At 44.2% G+C, this 22580-nt stretch overlaps 1 protein-coding gene across 2 annotated transcripts in view; it reads left to right on the top strand.

Annotated features, from left to right (window-relative positions):
* The window catches only part of SLIT3 (slit guidance ligand 3), a 480366-nt gene that overhangs the window by 439351 nt on the left and 18435 nt on the right, over positions 1-22580 (top strand). For both annotated transcript variants that reach the window (XM_017825656.1, XM_017825657.1), the window contains 4 exons: positions 3885-3978; positions 8971-9108; positions 15819-16059; positions 17859-17989. In XM_017825656.1, the coding sequence (XP_017681145.1) occupies positions 3885-3978; positions 8971-9108; positions 15819-16059; positions 17859-17989 (604 nt within the window). The remainder of the gene's footprint in view (positions 1-3884; positions 3979-8970; positions 9109-15818; positions 16060-17858; positions 17990-22580) is intronic.

Below are 22580 nucleotides of genomic sequence, written 5' to 3'. Positions count from 1 at the left end.
TACTTTTACTGCATCCAGTTTCTCTTTTACTGATTAAGGAGAAATAGTGTAACTTGGATCCTGGCTTTAAAAGCCTAATGGGGCATGAAATAAATAGCTCTCATGACAGCACAGAACGGAAAAAAGAAAGATGATTATTAAACTGTGTGTAAAAGTCCTCTTTATTGCTCTATTGTTGTTTTGGCTTCGTTCTGAGACGTGGGGAAGGCTACAGAAAAGCCTAAGCATGTTTCTTGGCAGCTCTTCAGAAGCAGTGAGCCCTGCGGAAAGCCCCGTGAAATTCAGGATTTTGCTGAAAAATAAGACCAGGAAAATGTTGCATGAGGCAAAAAAAAAAAAAAAAGTTTTGTTGCGGTTTCTTAAGACAACAATCAGTGCTGGTGAAGGGGACAAGGGAGGTAGTTTCAAAAGGGCAGAATACCTTTGTTATTATTTGGAGATTTATTTTTTTTTCCTTTTTTTTTTTTTTGTAATTCATGAGTCAGCAGCAATGGCAGATCCACCTGTTACTGTTCCACCTCTCAGTATACCTTGGTTCCAGTCTGAAAATTGCAATTTTTTTTCTGTGGTAGATCAGAGTGCTTCCTTCATTAGTTAGGACTGAAAAATGCTTCACTGATTAAAAAAGAAACATAGCTGTGGTTTCCCAGTCCATTTTATACGAGCACTTCAGAAACCTGTGCGTACCCAAAGTGGAGCTCTGATTTGAGAACGTGTGGGAGAGAGGAAAATGGGGAGGTTGGATTGTTTTCTACGTTTGGGAAAGCGTTACACTGAAGTTTTCTCTTGTTTTAGCACGATCAAACATCTTCCACGAAGACAATCAGTGCTGCTAGGAGCGGGCCTAGGATGAATGTCCAGTTTGTTTTTGGGTTCACATAACTATCCAGTGAGAAACTTGGACTGGACTTTTCATTGCTGCACAGAGAAGCAGCTCTGTGTCACTCCAAAAAAACAGAGGATCAGATTTTTCCTCTGATACTGACATTAAAGCAACCAATGAATGTTGCACTCTCAGGTCTGAGGGCAGATTTTTTTGGCCCAGATATTTTCTGAGCGAATAAAATACGGGAGAGAAAGACTTTGTGTAGCTGGTGCCTTGGGTTTTTTATTTTCAGAAAGTGTTTTATTTCCCTGGCATGCTTTCTGCAGTGTCTACTGGACACTGGTGGGGCCTGAAATAATGACCCAGAAGTATTCTCTTCCTGAGATGAGGCTGCTTTAGTTGCAAGGCGTTCCCAAGTGAACTCCCTAATGAGTGATAGATGGGAAAAATAACAGGAAGGATCCTTAAATGTTCCAAGTTTTGCATGAAAAATATCATTTTTTTGGATGCTGTGTTTGGTACCTAGCCTAGAATTCTCCTACATTTTGATAGTGGTGTCTTTAGAATGACACAGTGAGTCATAATATTTGACATTTGGGGAGATTTTTACTGGATCTCTAAGCACTTGTCAAGACTGTTCAGAAGAATACTTTAAGAAGAATTATGATTTCCTTTGAGAGTTTTGAAACTGTTCATATTTTTTAAAACCTGTTTCCTTTTCCTCAAAACAAAGCAAAACAAAAAAAGAAACTTCAAAAGTATGTGTTGACCATTTTTGGTGAGAGCATAGTTGAAGGCATCTATCCACACTGTATCCAGGTATTAAATGGTCTTCCAAAAATATTTCCAGCTTCAGCTTATTGAGTCTTATTAGTGTCACCAGCCAATTAGTTTTTTTTCATGTTTATTCTCACCTAAGATTCGTAGCACCCAAGGGACACGGGGAATTCTGAGATGACAAACTGGAAGTTGTTCCAAGCATCAGAGCAAGGGCTGACCTGCTGTTTTTCAGGTCCAAGGGAGTCCCTTTGCTTGTTAGTATTTGGGAGGGTTGGTGGCCTGTGAATTTGGGGGTTGCATTAAACAGACCTGTCTCCAGTTCTGCCACCTCAGTGTTAAAAGCTGTCCCCAGTGACAGAGGGCTTTATTATGGCAAGACTTGAGCATCTCCAGTTGCTTTTGAGGAGCAATAAAGTACAGTGGCAAACCTCAAGGCCAGTGAATGATCTGTTTCCCTGGTTCCCATGGATCTGCAGTGTTCAGTTTAACTGGCATTTCCCCCTTCCTGAGCTGGATACCTTCATGACATTTGCCCAGGATTTATCCAGGGTTGTGAAAAGACTTGGTAGTATTTCATAGCGGTGACTTCCTGGGCTTCCTTGGCTCCAGATGGAACTGGGTGTCTTATAACTGATACTATGAACAATAAACTGCAGGTTGCCATGTCAGACCTCTCCAGTATAAGTCATGTGTGTGGCACATGAGTACAGGGTTTGTGCTGGTGCTGCCCCCTCTCATGCCTTGTATTCTCGCTCCTCTGTCTCATTTATGCCTGAGAGCTCTCAAAAGAAGACACAGCAGATATTCCATGTTTGAAACGCACAAAAACAATTGGGTAATTTTTGCAAACACATTTTATACTTCCCTTCTAATATGAAGAGTTTTATCAAGAGAGATGTAGCTTGTACTGTAGGGAGGCTGGACATGTGGGAGAAATAACCTGACTGAGCATTAGCAGCTGGGGGAGTTAACAACTTAAACCATACCTATCAACACCAGAGTCATCCTCAAAATTGTGCTCTCAGACACCCCTGCCAGATCACAAAACTGATAAGAGATGAATGGTTCTGATTTGCATTTTCCATCTGAATTCTGACCTCTGTGGTTTGCTTGGCTTGTGTTTTCAAGTGTTTCTCTGTAGCCACTGGAGTGTAGAGAAATGTAAGGGTTTTTGAGTTTCTTCCAAGGCAGGTGGAGCTGCAGCTCTGTGAAAACACCCCAGAACATTGTCAGCCCTCCAGTGCCTCCCATGTTATCCTTTTTCCCACACTATCCACATGGCCTATTTGCTTATGTGATGGTATGTGCTGTGTGTAGGCACAGAAAATATGTATAACCCTGAAACCCTGCAGATGTGCTCTTCTGATAGAGCTGCACAGGGGACTTTGGGACTGTAGCTTTTGAGGGTTTCCATGTTGAGACTACCTGACCTTTGCTTTTCCTGCAAGGCTTTGGGAGGTGTGGGGTAGGCTGGATTCTGGGGAAGGCAAAGATTTCTGTGGTCTTTGGCTGGATCTCAAATCCTGGGGTACTGAAGTGTGACCTAATAATTTAGGACTCTGAGAAGGATTGTATTTAAATAAACTATCTGGGTTTGAACATTCTGCAACTATTAATTATTAAAATTTATACAAATCCAGGGAGGTTCATGGCATGTTACACACCATACCTAGAAACAGCTGAGCTGAGCTTACATGTGATGGATTTTTTTTTTTTCTGAAAAGACATCATCTCCTGTGAGCACAATAGAGCTAGTACTTCTCTTATAAATAGTGAATGTTTTATAATTGCATGCAGCCCTAAAGCTGGTTCCTATTATGGAGAGTCACAGAGGTTCGGGGGGGAGACTTTGTGGGTTGTTTTTCTTCTGCAGAATGATGTCCAATTGACTCCTTTGGCAGAGTATTAACTATGGCTAAAATATGTGTCCGTGTGAAAATGCTACGGTCTAATGAGCAACTTCACTTTTGTGTCACTTTCTTGCTTTGAAATAAGAGGTTCTGGGTCAGGAACTGCCCATTTGATCCCTTGTCTGTCTCCAAGTGGAGTTTACATGTCAGTACTTTTTATACCAGCCTTTCAAATCCATGTGATAGAAACACTGTGGTCACTGTAGGTCAAAGGAGCCCAATTTAATGAAGTCTCAACAAGTTGATTGTCACTTCCTGCTGAACTACTGAGCTGTCTCCACTGAGGGAGATTGGCCATCCCTGGATACCATGGGTGTTCAGGGCTGTCCAAGTTGTGTTACAGCTCTATTGCTTTTCTCTTTCCTCAGGTGAACTGTGTGATGAGGTGATCAACCACTGTGTTCCTGACCTAAACCCCTGCCAACATGAGTCCAAATGTGTTCCCCTTGACAAAGGAACCAGGTGAGCATGTGTTGGTCTCTGCACACTGGGAAAATCCACCCATTGGCTTGGCTGGGGTTGAACTGGCAATGAGTTGGGGGCAAAAATAATCAAATTTAACACAAATAATGCAAGTCTATATATGCTTCAGATCATGTCACATTTTAATGAATACATACATACTTCTCTAGCTTTCTGTGGTTTACTTGAAAATAGTGGATGTACCCTCAGAGCAGAGAAATTATTCTGGAAGAGAGCATGGCAAAAGGAGAACTTACAGAACAGTCAGTGCAAAGTATCTTAACCTGCATCAGAAAACAAGGACAGTTTCCTTATGTGTTCCTTAGTGCATTTATAAATTCAAGCAGCATAACAGGAGCCTTAACAAATGCAGAGCTGGATGGCTCTCACTCAGGACTCACCTTTTCCATTGGCCTTGCTTGCTTCATCTGGGATTTGGTGAAGTCCCATTTGCCTTTTGGGAATGACCTGCCTGTTTCACAGGGGCAAAATAAAGGCTCGTGCTTTAAGTGGCAGTAAAACATCTGGAGGGTTGGGGAGTTTTGAGAGATGTGCAGTAGCAGTGTTCATCCCTTGTGTGAAGAGGGAATTTCAGAGCAATTTAGCAAATGGAGACAGCCAGTTGAAAAGTCAAGCTCTGTGGAAAGCTTGTCAGGAAAAGATCTTTGAATCAAAGTAAGGAGAGACAAATCCAGGAGAGTGCAGTGCAGGGTGAGCTGCATTCTGCACCTTCCCCTAAGGCTGTTCTCCCAGCCATCATTCAGTCCTGGGTGCTCCCTCCTGGGATTTTGTGGAGCACACCCAGTATATCCCAGGAGAGGGATGGTAGCACTCTTTGGTCTTCCTGGTAACTCACAGTTGGGGTCAGATTGTGTCCTGTGAAGCCACCAGACTGTCAGAATAGTGTAAACTGATACACAGGACACTTCAGGAGAGCTGAAAGGAAATGAACCAAAATTTTAGAGATGGTGGCCAGCTGGACCGTCCGGTGTTTCTTTTGGGTGAAAAGCCTCCAGATAGAAATGTTTCCAAAACTTGAGAAAGATGAAGCTATTAAATGATTGAGGGTGGTTCCTGAAATTATGTACAGGATAAGGAGCTGTGTGCTCCTTATATGTGTACATAAATAGTCCCTGATGTTCTTTGCAGGTTTCATTCCTTGTTAATCCAGCATTTGGTTAATCCAGTAGCTGCATCAGGTTATGAGATGAAGGAGGGTATAGAGACAGCTGTGGCCCTGAATGGTTTTACTCTTGCTGCAGGCATTTCCATACCTGCCACCCAAATAATTGGAGAAAATAAGACACTTTTTTTCACATGCTTGCTAGAAAAGTGTTCCTCACAGTGAGGCCATTAACCCTTGAGGGGAGCCTAAATAACTACTTATAATTATTTTTCTAAATATAGCAAAACTATATAAAAATAATATAGAAAAAACTATATTTAGTTTTTCTAAATTTAGAAAAATTTTATTTTTCCATACTGTTTGTCGTGTTATTCCTTCCACTATTCGTAGAATGCTACAGAAAAATCCCTTATTTCTTTACTGCTCCTCTCCCATTTTGCTTCCTAGCAGCCAAAATTGAGAGGTGAAGGAGCCTGCCCAGCCTTGAATGTAGAGTTGTGCAAGTATTTCTATTTCTTTCATGCTTTAGTGGCACCAAACCGGTCAGAAAAGGGCTGAGAGCCCTCAGCAGTTTTGCAGTGAGGTGTGTGTGCTGCTGGGGCTCACTGAAATCAGCAGCCTCTGCTCCTGTGCTGTAGCTGATCCCTTGGGCAGCCTGATCTCCTGATCTGGGATGTTCCATCCATTTAGGGTGTCATGGTGCAGGATAATGCTGCAGGCAGAAGGAGTCAAGCTCAGGTGCCTCTGCTTCCAGAGGCAGGGAATGTTAATGGCAGGATTCAGGCTTGTTCCTGAGCTGTTTGTGCCCTGGGCATGTGAGTAGGACACACCAGTGAGGGATATCATGGCAGCAAGGACAGTCTGTCTGTCCTGCCCTCAACTCTAGTCAGTCCACAACTCTGCAGAGGGAAGAAAAGATGACAAAGACGGGAAAAAAAAAGAGGAAGCCAAGTTATTTATTGATCTGGGGAGGGAAATTCCATCCTGGCCCTGCAATAGAAGACATGATTCAGGGCTTTAAGGCAACAGGCATTGAGTGCAGATGCAAATGCCAACATTTTCAATACAACTGGACTTGTTTTTAGGCTCTCTCTGATACTGGGAATGTTGCCATCACCACAAAGCTGTAACAGAAAACAAGATTTCAACGGTAATGGTGTCAGATGGTCACTGGGAAATGAGATAACTGATCTAATCACATAAATTACTCTCTTACCAGGATTTGAACATGAAGGTTTCTTTGCCACGTTCTTTACTGCATCAGACTTTTACTGATTGACACCTAGCCACTTGCTGGCACTGTGTGGGATAAGGATGGAGCTACCATGCCATCATTCCCTGGTGGGGGGAGACCTTGGTTTTCTGGGAAGAGTCTGGGTGAGGAACTCATGGGGCTGAATTTCTCACCTGCCACAGTCCAGGCAGGAATTTTGTGGTAGTTTCAACCTACATGTGACACACCAAGAGCTTAGATGAGACTGACCCGAAAGTAATTCCATGTTTCTAAAGGAAAAGCCAAGTTTGGAAGCAAAGTGGACTATTTCAGTGTCTCTGGCTGCACAGAGCTCTTTCCTTTCTGAGCTAAAATTGCAGGTGGCTTTTCTCCCTTCCAGCCTCCACATCTTTATTGCGCTGTTACTATAGAAGAAGAGTAGCTTTCTGTATGCCAGAAAACAAAACAAAACAAAAATCAACCAAAAAATACCGTTTAACACAATGAAATTACTTCCAAAAAAAAAAAAAAACTTCAGAAAAGGAGCATGTTTTTCCATTCACTGTATTGATGTTGGAGCATGGTATAAATATAGTTTATTATTCTAAAGCTTGGAATTATTACCTGACAGCTTAAAATGCTGATTTAATGCAGCCCTGCAGAGAAAAGTGGTGGTTCTGTCATTACTGAGATAGCCAATACACATCATAAAATTGATGCATGGCAGTCCTGTATAAGGAACTGCACATCGTTCATTATTACATCACTTTATATTAGGACTGCAGGGATCAATAAAAAGCAACAGGATTAAATGCTGCCAATTCTCCTCACAAAGTCCTTTGATTGACATTATTTCCTTGCAGGTGTGACTGCAATGCTGCCAGAAAATGCTGCCCACTTCTTAGGGTTTGGGGACGGAACACCTTTTGCTTTTTGTTCTGTTTTGTCATCTCCATTATGTTAATCACAGTATTCCCTGAACCACCAGAGTGTAAAAAAAGCAATTCAGGTGTGCAGAGCTGGGACATCAACCCTCCTGTGGCTGTGGAGGGTTGTGGTGGGGCCTCTCCTGCAGGGAGGGTGGAGACAAGAAGTGTGTGGATCTGCCCAGCCTTATCCACCCGACAGCCACAGATCCACAGGCTTTGCTCCCCTGTTTTAGCCAGTCACGAGCCACGTTTTGAAGTGGAGACTGAAGGTCACATTCTCAGTGGCTGCTGTAGCCCTGATGCTGTGGCAGCTGCTCCCTGGCCATTGGCACACACAGGACACGCTGCTGCACTCTGGCAAGTGCCACCCACCTCACTGCCTTGCCCTGGTGAGCTGGGGAGTGCCCAGGAGCCACACAATGTCCTGGGAACCAGAGTCAGCACAATCACTGCTGCCTGCAAAGTGGAAATATTTATCCTCATCACTCCCATGTGTCCAGTTCCCCTGAAGAAGTTTTGCACAAGGTGCTTCCTCCTGCACTTACCCCACCAGGCTGCTGGCAGGGAGGAGGAGGAGAAGTAGATTGATGGAGCGGTAGTTTTGCTCTTGGTGCTGCCTCCCTCAACTCTCTCTCTCTCCTCTTCCAGCTCTCGGTGGCAGGCACTCTGAGTCCAACCATGAGGCTCTAGCAAGAGCACAGACCTCTCTTTTATTGCTAAATTAACTGTAGTTCTTCCCTTGTTTTGGTTGAAGTGGTTTGCCTTTTGTTTTCCAGATGTGCAACAACATCCAACTGGGAGGAGTAAAACGTGTTTTATGGACTAAAGAGTGTTCATGACTAAACATTGTCTGCAGTATAGATTCAAAAAAAAGGCTGCTCAGCAATCCCAAAAGATCTGATCCAAGTCAGAGACTTTGGGATGCATTTTCTATTGTCAGGATATAAACTTCTGCAAGACTTATAAATAGAAATGCTGATGCAGCCTTCGTACAGCAAACTTGAGAATTGCATAAAATAAAACAAAAGGCCATGTCTGCAGGCTTGGGTACATCCCATGGTGATGCTCCTGTGAACGGTGTTCCTCCACCAGCAGCAGGTACAGGCTTTGCCTGAGTGTCACCACGGGAAAGGACAGGCTGCAAAGACAACTTTCTGTAGTTGCAGCAGCATTTTGCCTTGCAATTGAATGGCAACCAGGTGGTGGTCTCACAACCAATGGTCTCTTTTCCTTTAAATTTGCTGAATTTTATGGCCTGTTCACAGATTGCTTCCATTTGGAAGGTGGGAACCTTCCTGAGCTCCGTGGAGCTGCACAGGGCCAACCTCAGACACTCAGCACCAGCAAAATCACAGTCTGGGGCACCAGAGCCACTGCCCTGGCAGAGTATTGCCCTTCAAGTCTGTGAGGTTGGGGAAGATGTTGTCATCTTTAGCAGAATTGGGAGACAACTGTGTGATCACCCTTCTCCACAGCCTTGGCTGAGGGAAAGCAGTAGTAGGGTGTTGCTTTGCTCAGCTCAAATTTCAGCAGATTGCAGAACCTCAAGTGCAGCCAGCCAGGAGGGACCTGAGCGTTTCTGATGGCAGGAATTCTGCTTGACGCTGCCAGGAGTAATTGCTAACACCTCCCCACCTCAAACCAGATTGGTGCTGGGCTACCTGTGTGTGCTGTTGTTGTGATCACCGAAACAAGCCATTAAGGGCGACTTTCTTGCCTTTCAGATGCGAGTGCTTGCCGGGTTACAGCGGCAAGCACTGCGAGATCGATGATGATGACTGCGTGGGCCACAAGTGTCGTCATGGAGCCGTGTGTGTGGATGCTGTCAATGGCTACACCTGTGTCTGTCCCCAGGGCTTCAGGTACGAGGGAGGCAGCTCCTCCCTGGAATGTCCGCTGGAGGGTCGGGACACTTTCTTTAAGTGCTTTCATGCTCAGGGCTAATCAGCCTCCAGTTACAGCATTGATCTGTCATTGCCACGCGAATGGGTGGCTCGGTGCCTCAAGTCCTGTACCTGAAGGAGGTCTTAACTGGGTCCAGGGGGCTGCAATTCTGGCTTGGAAAGCAGCAATTTGCCCCTTGAGCAGTGCTGTTAGTCTGCCTGCCCCAGCCCTCCGTGGTAACACACTCAGCACACGAGGTAATACACTCACATGAATTATATGGAGATAAACCCAGCGTGTGCAGAGCGAGTAAAGAAGAATAAAATTGCACATATGAACCCTCAGACCTGGCTGCAAGAAGGTGTGAGTCTGAAGATTTTGTGCCAGTGTCTCGGTGCCTCTTGGTGGAGGAGCTCAGTGTGATTTGGGCTGTAAATTTCCAGTCTCTCGTTCTGACAGCTGCCAATATATCTGACTCCTGGAAGTCTCTCTGTCTGTCAAAGATAAGTGTGCTCCTCCAAATGGATTCACTAATCATTGCCTGAGGCTGGATACTGGCTTCCTTCCAGCTAAACCTTGTCTGTGTTTGAAATACACACAAGACAAAGAAGGAATACCTGAAAAGATCAGTCTTGACAAAGCAGAAATTGCGTGAACACTTATAAATCTTTTTCTCTTCTTTGTATCTGCAACTGTTTTCATTCTTCTTGCTTTCATCCTTGCTGGTTTGGGGTTTTTTCCCCTCTCAACACACATTTTTGTTCCATAGCAGACAGCCTTCCCTGAATAGGTATTGATATATAGCATGATGTCAGCCCATGGTTTTGCTGAATCAGGCTTGTTATTTACAGGGTATCAGATATCCTCTGAATTTCAAATTCATGCCCTTTTCTCCATGTTTCACTCTCTGCTTCAGTCCATTTGGGGATCTTGCAGATTGGTGACTGGTAAGGCTAACATGTGACTGTCCCACAGGGGGATTGTAAATCCTCAGTGTTATCTAATTGTTAGAGTTGAGAAATGGGATTGCAAAGCCATGTCTGGAGTCAAGGGTAACTTGAGCCTGTCATCAGATGGAAGTGACTGGGAGGCTTCTGCTGCATGTCCCCTGATTTTTAAGGCCTGTCAGTACTAGGGAGTGATGAATGTGAGGGTTTTTTTCCAGGAAAGCAGAGTCACAGTGTTTGGCAGAGATGTTTTGAGTTGTGACACCGCTGGGTGGAGCAGCAGGGGTCCCTTGCCATGTACCAAACAGCTCTACTGGCAATTTAAGCAGTGCCCTAGCTTGACTGGTCTCACCCCACGGGCTTCCAGAGCAGAACAAGAACAGCCCAGCATTGCTCAAATGATGGGGTTTCATTCCACTAAAAGTCCTCTAAGTAGAAGAAACATCTTTCTGCACAAAACTCCAAAACTCAGCTGCCAGCTTAGACAGCACTTCATAGCCCAAGGCACTGTGGGCAAGCAAAGTAATCCTGCTGCCTGTCAACAGCACAGCCAGGATTAACTTGAGTTCTCCTCTTTGCTTTATTTTTTTTCCACTAGTCCATGCCACCTCCCTAAATTTCCTGTGCAAGATGCAAGGGAGACAAGGGTCTTTTGGGAGAAAAAGCCCTACCATGTTCCCTCTGCCAAGGCACAGAGCAAGCTGGAGCCTGTGTGTTCTCCATGCAGAATAGTCCCTGATCTTGTTTGATTTCAGGATTAAAATTCTGCTGACAAAATATGATCTCATTATTCTTCCCATGACTCCAGCCTTTTGTAGTTTAAAGGCCTGCTGCTCTGAAGGGGGTTCTGAGGTTTGGGTTTTTTCCCTGTTAAGATTACAATTGCAAATATGGTGATTGACAGAGTTCAGCCTTCTGATGTTCAGGGTTACAGACTCCCCTTTCTCAGAGCTGCCTCGGGCATGGGGATGTGTGGCAAGGAGATAACTGCAAGTGTTTGAAGGCTGCAAGTGTTGATGAAAAGGAGAGAACATAAGGAGTGGTCTGACAAAGGTAACTAGAAGACCTAAGATGATGATTAATGAAGTTTTTTTGGCTAAGTATCAGGAATCATTTCCCAGCAGTGAGCTTGCAGAGTGCCCTCCCAATTAATGCACAGACCTATAACAATTTTATGGTTGTCACTACACTGTATGTCAAAGCCACTTGGAGCCACACATTAATAAGGATGTTAAAACTTACATCCTCACAGGGCTGAACAAATGGCACTTAGGTGACTTTTAACAATGTAGGTAGGGCCTCACCCACAGTGAGTGACACCTCTCTGATGACAGCCCCAAAAAGCAGTAGTGCCAACATGCACACACTTGCTTTCCTGTCTTACCATTTCCAATTCACTGGTCAGAGGTACTTGTGCTCCTCACAGCACCTTTCCTTAGCACTCTGCAGCCTCTTGCAACTTCATAACATACTTTCATCCTGCAGAGTTTTCGGTGTTTTCTTCCCAAAATAGCATTCGTTTACCCCCTGCAGATGAAAACATTTTAGAGAATTTGTGAGCCCTGCTGGATAAAACCCAAGTTCTCAAAGCTTCCCTCCAGCAATCAGCCTCACAGTAGTGTTACCTGGTAAATGCTGCTCTGGTGGGGAAGCACACATTAAGCTGCAGAGCCTGATGGAAGCACTGCTCCTCCACGGTGCAGATGATTCTGAGTTCTCCACTGGGACAGATTGCTGCAAGAAACTCAGCAGTGATTATTTAAATAAAGGAGATTGTACCAGGCAGAATGGACTTGGCTGTGTCAGGCTGTGCTCCACATTCCACTGGTGAGAAAATAAGTCACATTAATTATTTCTAAATATGTCCTTTTAAAAATACTGAAAAAGAAAAGGGCTTGATAGACACTTTGCTACCGTCATTTCTAGGTTCCAGTATCAGGACAGAAGCACTGGTAAAGCCACTGACTGAAGGGGTTTCAAAGCAAGGAAGGGTGTGCAGGAGCCATGCCAGGAGCTTCAGGGAATCTTTCAGAGCAGCACCAAGCACAGACACACTGGCTTCTTCCAACATTTGCTTTCTGTTAGTGGAGGCTGTTGTGGGTCGCGTGGATTTTTTTATTATTATTATTTTTAACTTCCGTGAAATTAGAATTTTATACACTGAATTTTCCTTCTGTTTTCTCCTTGCTGCTGATGACAAAACAGAACAATGGGCATTAGGTAGAACCAAGCTCAGGGGCTGGGTTAGCAGTGCTCTGTTCTGCTAGGCACCTCTGGGAAGCAATTCCAGCTGAGCCCAGGCCAGGTGACAGCCACCTGTGGGGCTGAGCCTGGTCTGATCCCTTTGCTGGCTCTCCTGATGTGTTTTCCAGCCACAGATCCCAGCCCTGGAGAGGGAGATCACACACCTAATGAAACCAGGCTGTGAATAGGAATGTGCTCTGGTCAGACAGTCCCTTCCATGCCTGGCTGGCAGTGGGGACATGGCACTGGTGTGTCCCCAGCTCACCAGCTCTGGTGGGTCCGACTGCTGTGATGGTAGGAAATGCCACAGTAACTACCTTAAACTGGCAAGAATTGCTTTCTGTGTATCTACTCGTGAGATTGTTCCTTTTTTTTTTTTTTTTAAATATTCCCTTGTTTTCTTGGAAAGGGGAATCCAAGCCATCTCTTGCTGAGTGGTGCTGCTCACCCTGCAGGAATGGGGGGGCCTGTGGGGATCTGCCAAGGAGCTGCAGCAAAGGATCTTGCCCCAGAACAGAAAGTCTCTGAATCTATAAGTAATTCATAGTTTAGGTGTGTCCACAAACACATGTTCCCGAGAACAAATTTACTTTGAGAAGCATATCAGACTGAGCAAAGACAAGCGTTTCCCGGTGTGCTGGGTTCACCCTGTCTGTGCTCACCAAAGGGGAGAGAAAATATAATGAAAGGCTGTGGGGTGAGATAAGGGCAGGGAGAGATCACTCACCAGTTACTATCACGGGCAAAACAGACCTGACTTGAGGAAACTATTGACAATTAAGTCAGAGTAGGGTAATAAGAAATAAAAAGTAAATCTTAAACACCTTCTCCCCAAAGCTTCTTGCCCCTCTGAGCAGCGAGGTGGGAGTGGGATGGGCTGTAATACATCACTTGTCCTTGTGGTGGATAAGGGAAGTTTAGGGCAATACAGTGAGAAAACTGTTGAAATGCAGTGTATCCTGAAGGTACCAAGAGATGGTTCTGGATGAAAAGGAAACTTCTGTGTGTTTGTGTACATGAGTGATGCCAAGCCTGAGTGATGGCAGGGCTGGAATGGGACAGTCTCTACAGCCTGTGCTCCCAGGGCAGCAGAGACCAGCACAGCACTCTGCTTCAGGCCAGCAGTGGTTTTCACCCCCCTTGTGCATATTCCCATGGAACAGACTTTTTTTTTTTGCCTTACTCACATTGCCATGTACAAGGCCAACATAGAGATTTGGACAAAGTTAGGATGGTGGTAGGATATTCCATGCTGTATAGTGGCTGTGGGGAAAGGAGAGCTTTTCTGGCCTTCTCCCAAGTCCAAATCCAAAGTGTTTACATCTTTCAAGGTGTTCTTCAAGACTGCCTTTCATAAAAGTGAGACCCTAGGTCTCTCCTGTCAGACAGAAAAGCAGAGCAGCTCCACTGCCTCTAATGCAGTTCAGGATTTATCTCATCTATATTTTGTTGTGTATTTCTCTCTCATGTTTCCCAGAGGCAGACCAGAGAGTGGAGTGTGTTGGGAGAACAGGGGCAGGAAAAGCTTTTGTGCTCTCACTCCACACAGCACTAAAGATAGAGCCATGGTGCTCTGTGTAAAATGTAACGTGAGAAAACATAAAAGAAAAACAACCCTCTGCATTCCCTGCTGTTATAGAAGCAGCAGGTTCTGGCTGCTCTGGCTGAGCAAGCTTGGTCTGGAGTATGTTGTGGCTGGTTTATTTGCTGTTCTTGCATGTCTTGTAGCAGTGCTATTTACTGAAGGGCCATGGCTTGGGTTTCCATTCTAATTGTATCTAGGAACGTTGCCTAGAAATTCCCTGAGCTTCCATGTCTCACCTGCCTTGCTGGAGAGGAGTGAGGGTTCTGGCATTTTTGTGCTTTGTTTTTATAACAGTGCTATTACTCCACAAAGTGCTCCTCGTGGGACAAGTGGGATCGCAGGACTGGGCTCATGGTTTATTCACTGCATGAATGGGTGTGCCACAATCCTCTCCTGGAAAAAACCCTGCCCCGTGCTGGTGAATGCTGTGCAACACAGAGAGATGGTGTGAGAGCCCTTGCCTACGGCCCTCACCACAGCTATCCATCCCCATGGTGTTCCCTGCAGCTATCTCCATGGAATTACCCACAGCTATCCATTCCCATGGTGTTCCCTGCAGCTATCTCCATGGAATTACCCACAGCTATCCATCCCCATGGTGTTCCCTGCAGCTATCTCCATGGAATTGCCCACAGCTGTCCATCCCCACAGCATTCCCCACAGCTGTCCTGCCCCATGGTGTTCCCCACAGCATGTTCCCTACCCAGCAGCTTGTCATCCTTTTACTGCCTACATGTTGTCAAGCAGTCACAGGACTTGATGCAAAGAGTCTATGTGCTCTTATCAGTACAAAAAGGGTTTGCTGGGTTTGTGCAGTGGCTGTAATGAGGGATTTGGGGTATTGCAGGGCCCTGCCATGTGCAGGCAACCTGCCCCAGCCCCTCTGCATACCCATCGATTGCACACGCCAACTGGAGGTACCAGGCAGAGATTTTTCATTTACTTTTTGCAGTTTGGTCTCACACATGACTTCAGTGTGAAAGAAGACTGCAGCTTTCTGCTCTTTCTCCCTTTCCCCTGCCCTTACACAGTGTCAGTGCCCCTCTGTGGCTGAGCCACTGCCGCCAGTGCCCTCTGAAATGTGCAGCAGCTGAGCCGGGAGGGCAGCCCTGGGCCTGAGCCATCACTGATCTTGGGTGTCCTGGCCCCAGTCTGGGAGGTCAGAGGTTCCTACACACAGGCTTTGCTCACCCTCTCACACAGTCAAGTCTGAAGCACAGTGCCTTCCTCCAGATCTCAGTGTGATTCTGCTTCAGATCTGGCATTTGGTTTTCAGCTGCCTCTGACTGGGGGAGAGCTTCCTTTCCTTTGCCTTTGCCTGATCCAGGACATTGCCAATCACAAACTCGGCTAACATAAAGTTAACGATCTTGCTGATGTTAGAAACTATCAGTTCAGGGGAGCTGCCCAGCAGATAGTGTGGTAGCAGTGCATTGCTGCTGAGGCCTTTAGCAGTTGTCCATCTGTTGGTGATACACTCTAATATACAGTAAACAAAGTGAGGGGGCTGTAAAACCCACTCAAAACAGAGGTGCTTGCCACTTACAACAGCAGAATAGACTCAGATCACAGAGCCAAAGATGAGGAAATCTCAGGTTTGGGTTTAAATGGCTCACAGATATCGCTGGGAACCTCTGCAGGGCACTGTGTGGGTGGAAGCTATTTCAGACAGGCTGTGGTACCTTGCAGAGCTAAATAACCAGTGCAAAGGGCAGTATAGATTGCTTTCAATATCTGAACTGGCTCGTTCAGGGATTTCTGACAGCATTAAACTGTAAAGCTTTCACACAGCACAGCAGGCACACGGTAGCTGAACCTCAGTAGCAATGTGATGGCAGCATCTGAACACGCTTCCTTCCCTGAAAAAGTGGTGATAACTGAAGGTTGCTTCTTCTTTCCTTTACTTCTACAGTGGACTTTTCTGTGAAACCCCTCCGCCCATGGTCCTGCTGCAGACGAGCCCCTGTGACAACTACGAGTGCCAGAACGGGGCCCAGTGCATCGTCGCCCACCACGAGCCCGTGTGCCGCTGCCTCGCCGGCTTCGCGGGCCAGAGGTGTGAGAAGCTCATCACGGTCAACTTCGTGGGGAAGGACTCCTACGTGGAGCTGCCATCAGCCAAAATCCGCCCTCAGGCAAACATCTCCCTGCAGGTGTGTCAGGCAGAGCAGCCCAGTGCTCCTCTAAGCAGTAACTCCCGCCGTGTTTCGCAAACAGGGGCTGTCGGCCAAGATGCTGAAAAAGTCAGAGTCAACTTGTGAGCCCCTCCTTGTCTGCTCTAAAATTATTGAAATGGGAAGGAGCAACTGAGGCACTGGTGCACATTCGTGGGCACACATCCTGCCTCCAGAATCTTGCCACTCTCTTATTCCCAGACTGGCAATGCAACCACGGATGATTCAGGAAGCCTCCCTGTCTTCTTACTGATTCACAGCTTTGTGTTTCATCCTGTGGAAATTAGTGTTGAATGTTAGGACACTCGATAAAAGAGGCTGCTCTAAATGGCCTCTCCAGATAATATTTTGTTTACTCTTTTGCTGTGCACATTCAGTCGATAAAAGGCCTGTGATTTTGTTGCAGGCCTGTCGTTACACCTAAATTTGGGTTGATGTTTAAGTTCAGAAGGCAATTGAAAAGAGGTATCAAAGGTGCCAGGGCACTACTGTCATCATCGTGGTTGTGGATCAAAAGTATCTTGGATACTTACTCCACTACGATATTTAAGTGATTTGAAATTGCATTCACAATCTAGTAAGCATTAAACTGACTTTTTTCCCCTTAAATTTCAAAGTAAGTGAGGGAATAATTTCTAGGTTTGTATGTTTTCTAATAAAAAGATGTTTATAATTAAAATAGCAATGTCAACACGTGGGAAAGAGGACCAAATTTCCACATTAGGAATAGATTTTTAAAGGGTGGTTCCTGTAAAGTTTATTCTAATGACAAAATTCCGTAAGTAATATTTATCTTTTCTTTAATAGCTTGAGTATGCTGTTCATATGAAAATGAAGCTGATTCATGTGTGTTTGAAACTCCAGCTTTTCTTGAAAACCCTCTATTATTTAATATTACGAAAGAGATTCTAAAATACAGACATTCTAAAATATGGCTCCCAAAAGGCTCCAAATACTGTAGGTCTACTTTAAAGCTGGAAATCTGAACAAAGCACATTACATCAGCTGTAGCTTCAAGAATAAAACTGATTCTTACAGAAAGCACATGCAGATGACATTCTCACTTCTTGTTTCCCAGGCTGGATATTATTCTTGCATCCAGTAATTAATTACTGATGAATTAAAACTGGAATACAACATTGATTATTAAGAACAGATAGAGGAAATTGTATTAGAAAGTTCACAAGAAAAATAAAAGCTTCTAAGATTAAAAGGATAGTATTTAAATATATGTATGAATCCAAACAGATTTTTAAATTTGCTGTTTAGTTTTTGCATTTAACAGCCATTATAAAAAATTAAAGAAAACTCAAGAAATATGTGCTGTGAAAATAGCAGGCAGGTTGTATTCAAAAATTCCATTTGGTCTCTTTTTTGTACTATAGAGACAGTCGAGAGATGGAGACTGGGAAAGCAAAGTCCTTGTTTCTTGATTCAGCATTCCAGTTTTTTTCCCCATAATGTACACGAAAGCTAGAGGGATGAGGGCTACTCTATTCCTCTTGACTCTCTAAATGTCCTGTGAAATCAGCACAACTCGCTAATAACTGAGTAAATAAATGTGAAATGTGGGAACAGGTCCTTCTTTCCTTCCTCATGTCCACAGCAAGCCTGGGAGCAGCTCAACACCTCCTGGCTCTTGCTCTTGTTGTCACACATGAGTTATTAAATTATACTTGAATTGCACATATGATTTTGGTTTGATTTTTTTTTAATGTAGGGTTATTTCTGTTTTAATCATTCCCAAGCAACCTTACCTGGTTATTAATGTTTCACAGGTAGCCACGGACAAGGACAATGGCATCTTATTATACAAAGGTGACAATGATCCTTTGGCTCTGGAGTTGTACCAAGGACACGTGAGGCTCATCTATGACACACTGAATTCCCCACCTACCACAGTATACAGGTAAATAGCTAAACTTTGCCAAGACAGTTGATTTCCAAAATAGGTGGAGAAGAGGCAAGATTTTTCTAAGAAATATGCATGGGAGAAGAACCTTTTTTGTTACTTTGAGGTATGTCTTTTATGCATGTAATTAGATAAGAAAGTTAGAATAAAGACTTAGCTAGAGGCTGCGTGGTTGAAAATTGACATTTATTGGCAATACCAGTGATACTGTGTCCTACTGTAATTACAGAAAAATCTATTTTTTGTAAAGATTCAGTTTCTGGTGAATTTTGTCCTTGAAATAGTTCCAATTAATCAGTTTCTTTGTTGATATCTAGCGTTAGTTTACTGTACTAACACAGAATAGTGACTGTGCAACTGCAGGGTTAGACTGTCACATAGGAGGAGAAGGGCTGAATTTCTCTCCAGGGTGAATATTGTTAGAGGAACTCTTGCCTGTATCAGTAGTGACTACACAAACCATGAAAAAGCACAAATTGCAAAGGTAAGTTGTAGGGTAATTTGACCTTCAGACACTTGGCTTCTGAGGATACCAAATGTACAAGAGAAATCCATGCACGGAGGTGTTTCTGGAGTAAAGAGAGTTGTGCTGCTCTTGTCATCCATGGTTCCTTCTGCAACCCTCTCCACAGGTTAACTCCCTGCTCGTTATTTTTAATCTCTGTTGCTCCAGTTTGTTCTGGGTACACATGCAGCTGTGGATGGAGTGTTTTGGGTTCAGCACAGACTCATGGCATTGGAATTCCCAGCCCACCTCACTCATCCTGCAGGAAGAGCATCCTATTAGAGCAAGGGACAGGATGGATGCCACCACATGTCACCAGCCAGGACAGGCCTTCTGCTTTTTCCAGAAAGTTTTCTCAGCACTTGGTAAAACTTCAGCCACCTTCTTTAGGGGAACAGTGGCTTGTTTAAGAAAATGCAAAAATTCTTTCTGTATGAAAGCAAATTGGATAATACCAATGCAGGCATGTCACCAGGAAGAGCACTGGCTTGGAATGAAGGGAGTAGTTTGCCTGTGATTTCCACCAGCAGGATGGATAGGTGTGAAAAGCGCCTCTGTGTGTGGCTGCTGATCCTAATTGATTTCATGTTGGAGCAAAGCTGGAGTTGTTCAGCAGTTTTATGCTGCTAATTAGAGCACGGTGAAAGCTCTTTTCGTGTGGGCAGCACAGGGGTGGCAGGGGGTCAGTGGGGACGTTTGCTCACTGTTGTCATGGCAGAGCAGTGTGGTGACAAGACCTGCTGCCACCATCACAACAACACGTCATGGACCCGCTGCCTCCTGGCAAAGCTGCCAGGGATGGCGAGCGCCGGTGTCCTCGTTATTCCCTCGCCCTTCTCATGGATCAAGGAGGAGGTCTCCATTCACACTGACACCTCATTACCATAAGATTAATGGCCTGTTCACTGCATTCTGCACTGCAGTGATCTGTTGAGATGGGAAAGAAGCTGCTTAATACGATGCCCTTTCCGAAATGTCACTCTAATCTTTTATTAGTTTAAGGAGTGGAGCAAAATGGGATTAGCATGGAGCTTGATGGGAAAAGATTAGGTTGATTGAGAAAAACTGCAGCTAAAGAATGTCAGAAAGGGCCTCTAAATAGATTAAAAGACTTGTTTTTCTTAAGGGCTGAAGAAGGAGGGGGAAATCTGCTTCTCTCCTTACAATCCTAGGATTTAAGGGTAGAAGGCATGAGTGGATCTGGTTTGACCTCCCTATATATCCTGTTTGACTTTTAGCTAAGGTGTGAGCTCTGTTTGGCTAAGACACAACTTCCAGTTTGGCACAGAGTTTTGACAGGAAAACACCAAATAATGGAAAATCCCCCATTTCCTTTAGCAGTTTGGACAATGGTCAATTATTTCCCTTATTCAGGCATTGGCCATCATTTCTAAGTGGTGTCACTAAAAACTTCTGGATGTTTTAGAGGCTTTCTCCAGGGAAATGAAAGTCCATTACTGGCTCCCATGAGTTTATCTGTACTTTTAATTGCATTGTCCCCTAACCTGCATTTTGATAAAATGAATAGGGGATTCAGTGTGATGCATTTTTTCCTCAGCCTGAAGCAACTCTTTTCTGCAACTTCTACAATTTTGATTTTTCATTAAAAACAAGGTTGCTAGGAGAACCTGTAACATTCAAGTCTCAGCCTCACCATTGATGAAATAGTTTTCCTTCTCCATTGCTTCCTCCTTGCTGTTTAGATGCCTCATCTAAATTTCAATCTCAGCAAAAGTGGACTGTTTGCTTTGAGAAGCTCTGTTGAAAGACTATCAGATTAATTTTCATGGGCAGTATTACGTGCTGCTCTTCTCCAGAGCAGTCCACTTCTTGGACTGGATGAGCAGGACTTTGGCTCTTGTTTTATCTCAGAAGAGTCTGCCAGAAGAGGAGGAGGCCCTAAAACACTGCCTGGTGGGAGCTGTGCCAGCTACAGCTGCAGGAAATCTGACCTGTCCTGGGCTGTAACTGAGATGTTTTGTTGGCCTTTTCAGGTACTCCCAGGATGGGATGTGGGAAGTCATTGGCAAGCCACAGGATCTGTAATTCCTCATCAGAGTCTCTGTGATAAGATTTATTAATGGTACTTAAGAACAGTAAAATTAGCAAAATACTTGGCTAATACAGATAATATCCTGCAGGGATAAGATAAAACCCGTGGTTTGGGAAGCCAGCAGTGAGTAAGGCATACTGGTGGTAGTTTTCCATAGTATTCCACAGAAGGGTGCTGGAAGGATGAAGTAGGCCACGTGTTCCAGTGCCACTCTGTGAATGCAGGTTGTCCCTGGCTACCAGGACCTGTTCCTGCATCTTAGTTGCTCCTCTGAGCAGATTGAGCTGGAAGTGCAGTGCAAAGCCAGTCTGGAAGAGCCCAAGATTAACTGACTGCACATTCAGATTTGCTTTACATGTGTTCATTCCTATGATGTGTTTGGATAGAAAGGTTAAAGTTGACATTGGACTTCTCTTTCATTGCAGTCAGATAAAGGTCAGCACAAGTCCACTGGAAACAGCTACCTAAAATACACTGTCATTTACCATCAAGTTAGAGAGAAACGCAAGTTAATGCATGAATATGCAATGGCTGAACTTTGAAAGAACTTTAAAAGAAAAGCTGAGTGATCTGTTACTGGAACCCCTCACTTGGGAGCTGCAGGAAAATGGTTTGTTTCCTGGCTGTCATAGTAAAGCTCTTACAGAAGGCCCATTTTTGAAGTAGTTTGTTGTTTCTTTTATTCTATCTAATTATTCTATAGATGCACAAATGAGAACAGAAATCTGTTTCTGAGTGCTTTACTGCCCCCTTGGTTTCTGCACTGTTGGGAGTTACTCTGCCATGCCATGACAGGCCTTGGTACCAGGCCAATAGTGAGTTCCTGAAATAAAGTAAATCTTTTACACAGATACTCTACCTCAATTTAAAGATGCCAACTGGTAAGGAACATGCTGCTTTTATTTACCACCACACTCCAACTGTTAAAAGTTTGAATTAACAAAGAGCAACTAATTCTGTAGTTGCAGCATTCAGGCATTGACACTAGTATCTGTTTAACTGTATTCCATAGGGAGAGCTCCCTATTTTTCCCACAGCTATTCCTTGAGCCAGAGATAAGACCTTGTAAATTTTTCTCCGATATACTTTATGCTGCTATACAGTCATATTGATTAGGATGCTAAATTAATTCTTCCTAATAGAAATGGAAAATAGAAACTTGACACAAACTACTAGTGTAGTTGCCTCCAGAGTTCCCAGATTGCCATGTTGCATGCAGACTGTCATATCTGGTATAGAGCAAGATGCAGGCGTCACTGGTGTAAAATCATATGTTTTCATGCAGGGTTTCTGACAGCAGTGAAAAAGGAGCCAGTTAGGAAAAGATAAGAATTAATTGTATTTGTCTTTCTGCAGAGCCTACACCCAAATTACATTATAATTCCTTTTAAAAGTATCCTTGCATAATCTGCTTTCAAAAATGCTACATCATTAAAAATATTCTTTGTAGATTGTATCATGCAGTTCCCATGGTCTGGCTGATTCTTACATAGTGTAGATGGATGTTCTTGTGGTTAAAGCAAAAGGCCTGGAATGAGGGAGCTTAAATTCTTGCTGTATCTGTTTCAGATGTGATGACTACAGGATGACAAATTAAATCTGACTCTGTGCACACAAAAAAATACAGAAGTGCACAAAAACCAGAAAAGGTGTTTCAGAAACGTGCTGTGGGTCTCTGGAGGGTGAGGTTCCTTCTTCCTTCTCCCTCCAGGCTGTGGAGCAGCACAGGGATCTTATCCCAGCAGCATCTGCAAACTGTCTGTGCCCTTCCACTCCCTCAAACTCCGTGTCCAGCAGAGTCCCTGGCCATGTCACTGCTGAACTGACATGGTACTGCTCAAGGACTTTGGTCTTCTACTCTAGTTTCTTCTGCTGCTAAGGTTGAACAGTTGCTTTTGGTGGTGGAAAGGCTTCAGCATCTTCCAAAGAGATGAAGATGGGATTTTTGTGCAATTGTCTCTTTAGCTGCAATTGCTTATCTGCAAAATAAAAAAAAAAAAAAAAGCCTGGGAGGCTTCACCATTAATTCA

Source organism: Lepidothrix coronata, unplaced genomic scaffold, assembly GCF_001604755.1.
Source record: "Lepidothrix coronata isolate B3197 unplaced genomic scaffold, Lepidothrix_coronata-1.0 Scaffold121, whole genome shotgun sequence".
Taxonomy (NCBI): domain Eukaryota; kingdom Metazoa; phylum Chordata; class Aves; order Passeriformes; family Pipridae; genus Lepidothrix; species Lepidothrix coronata.
The sequence above is the reverse complement of the archived record's forward strand: the minus strand, read 5'-3'. Positions and strand labels throughout refer to the sequence as shown.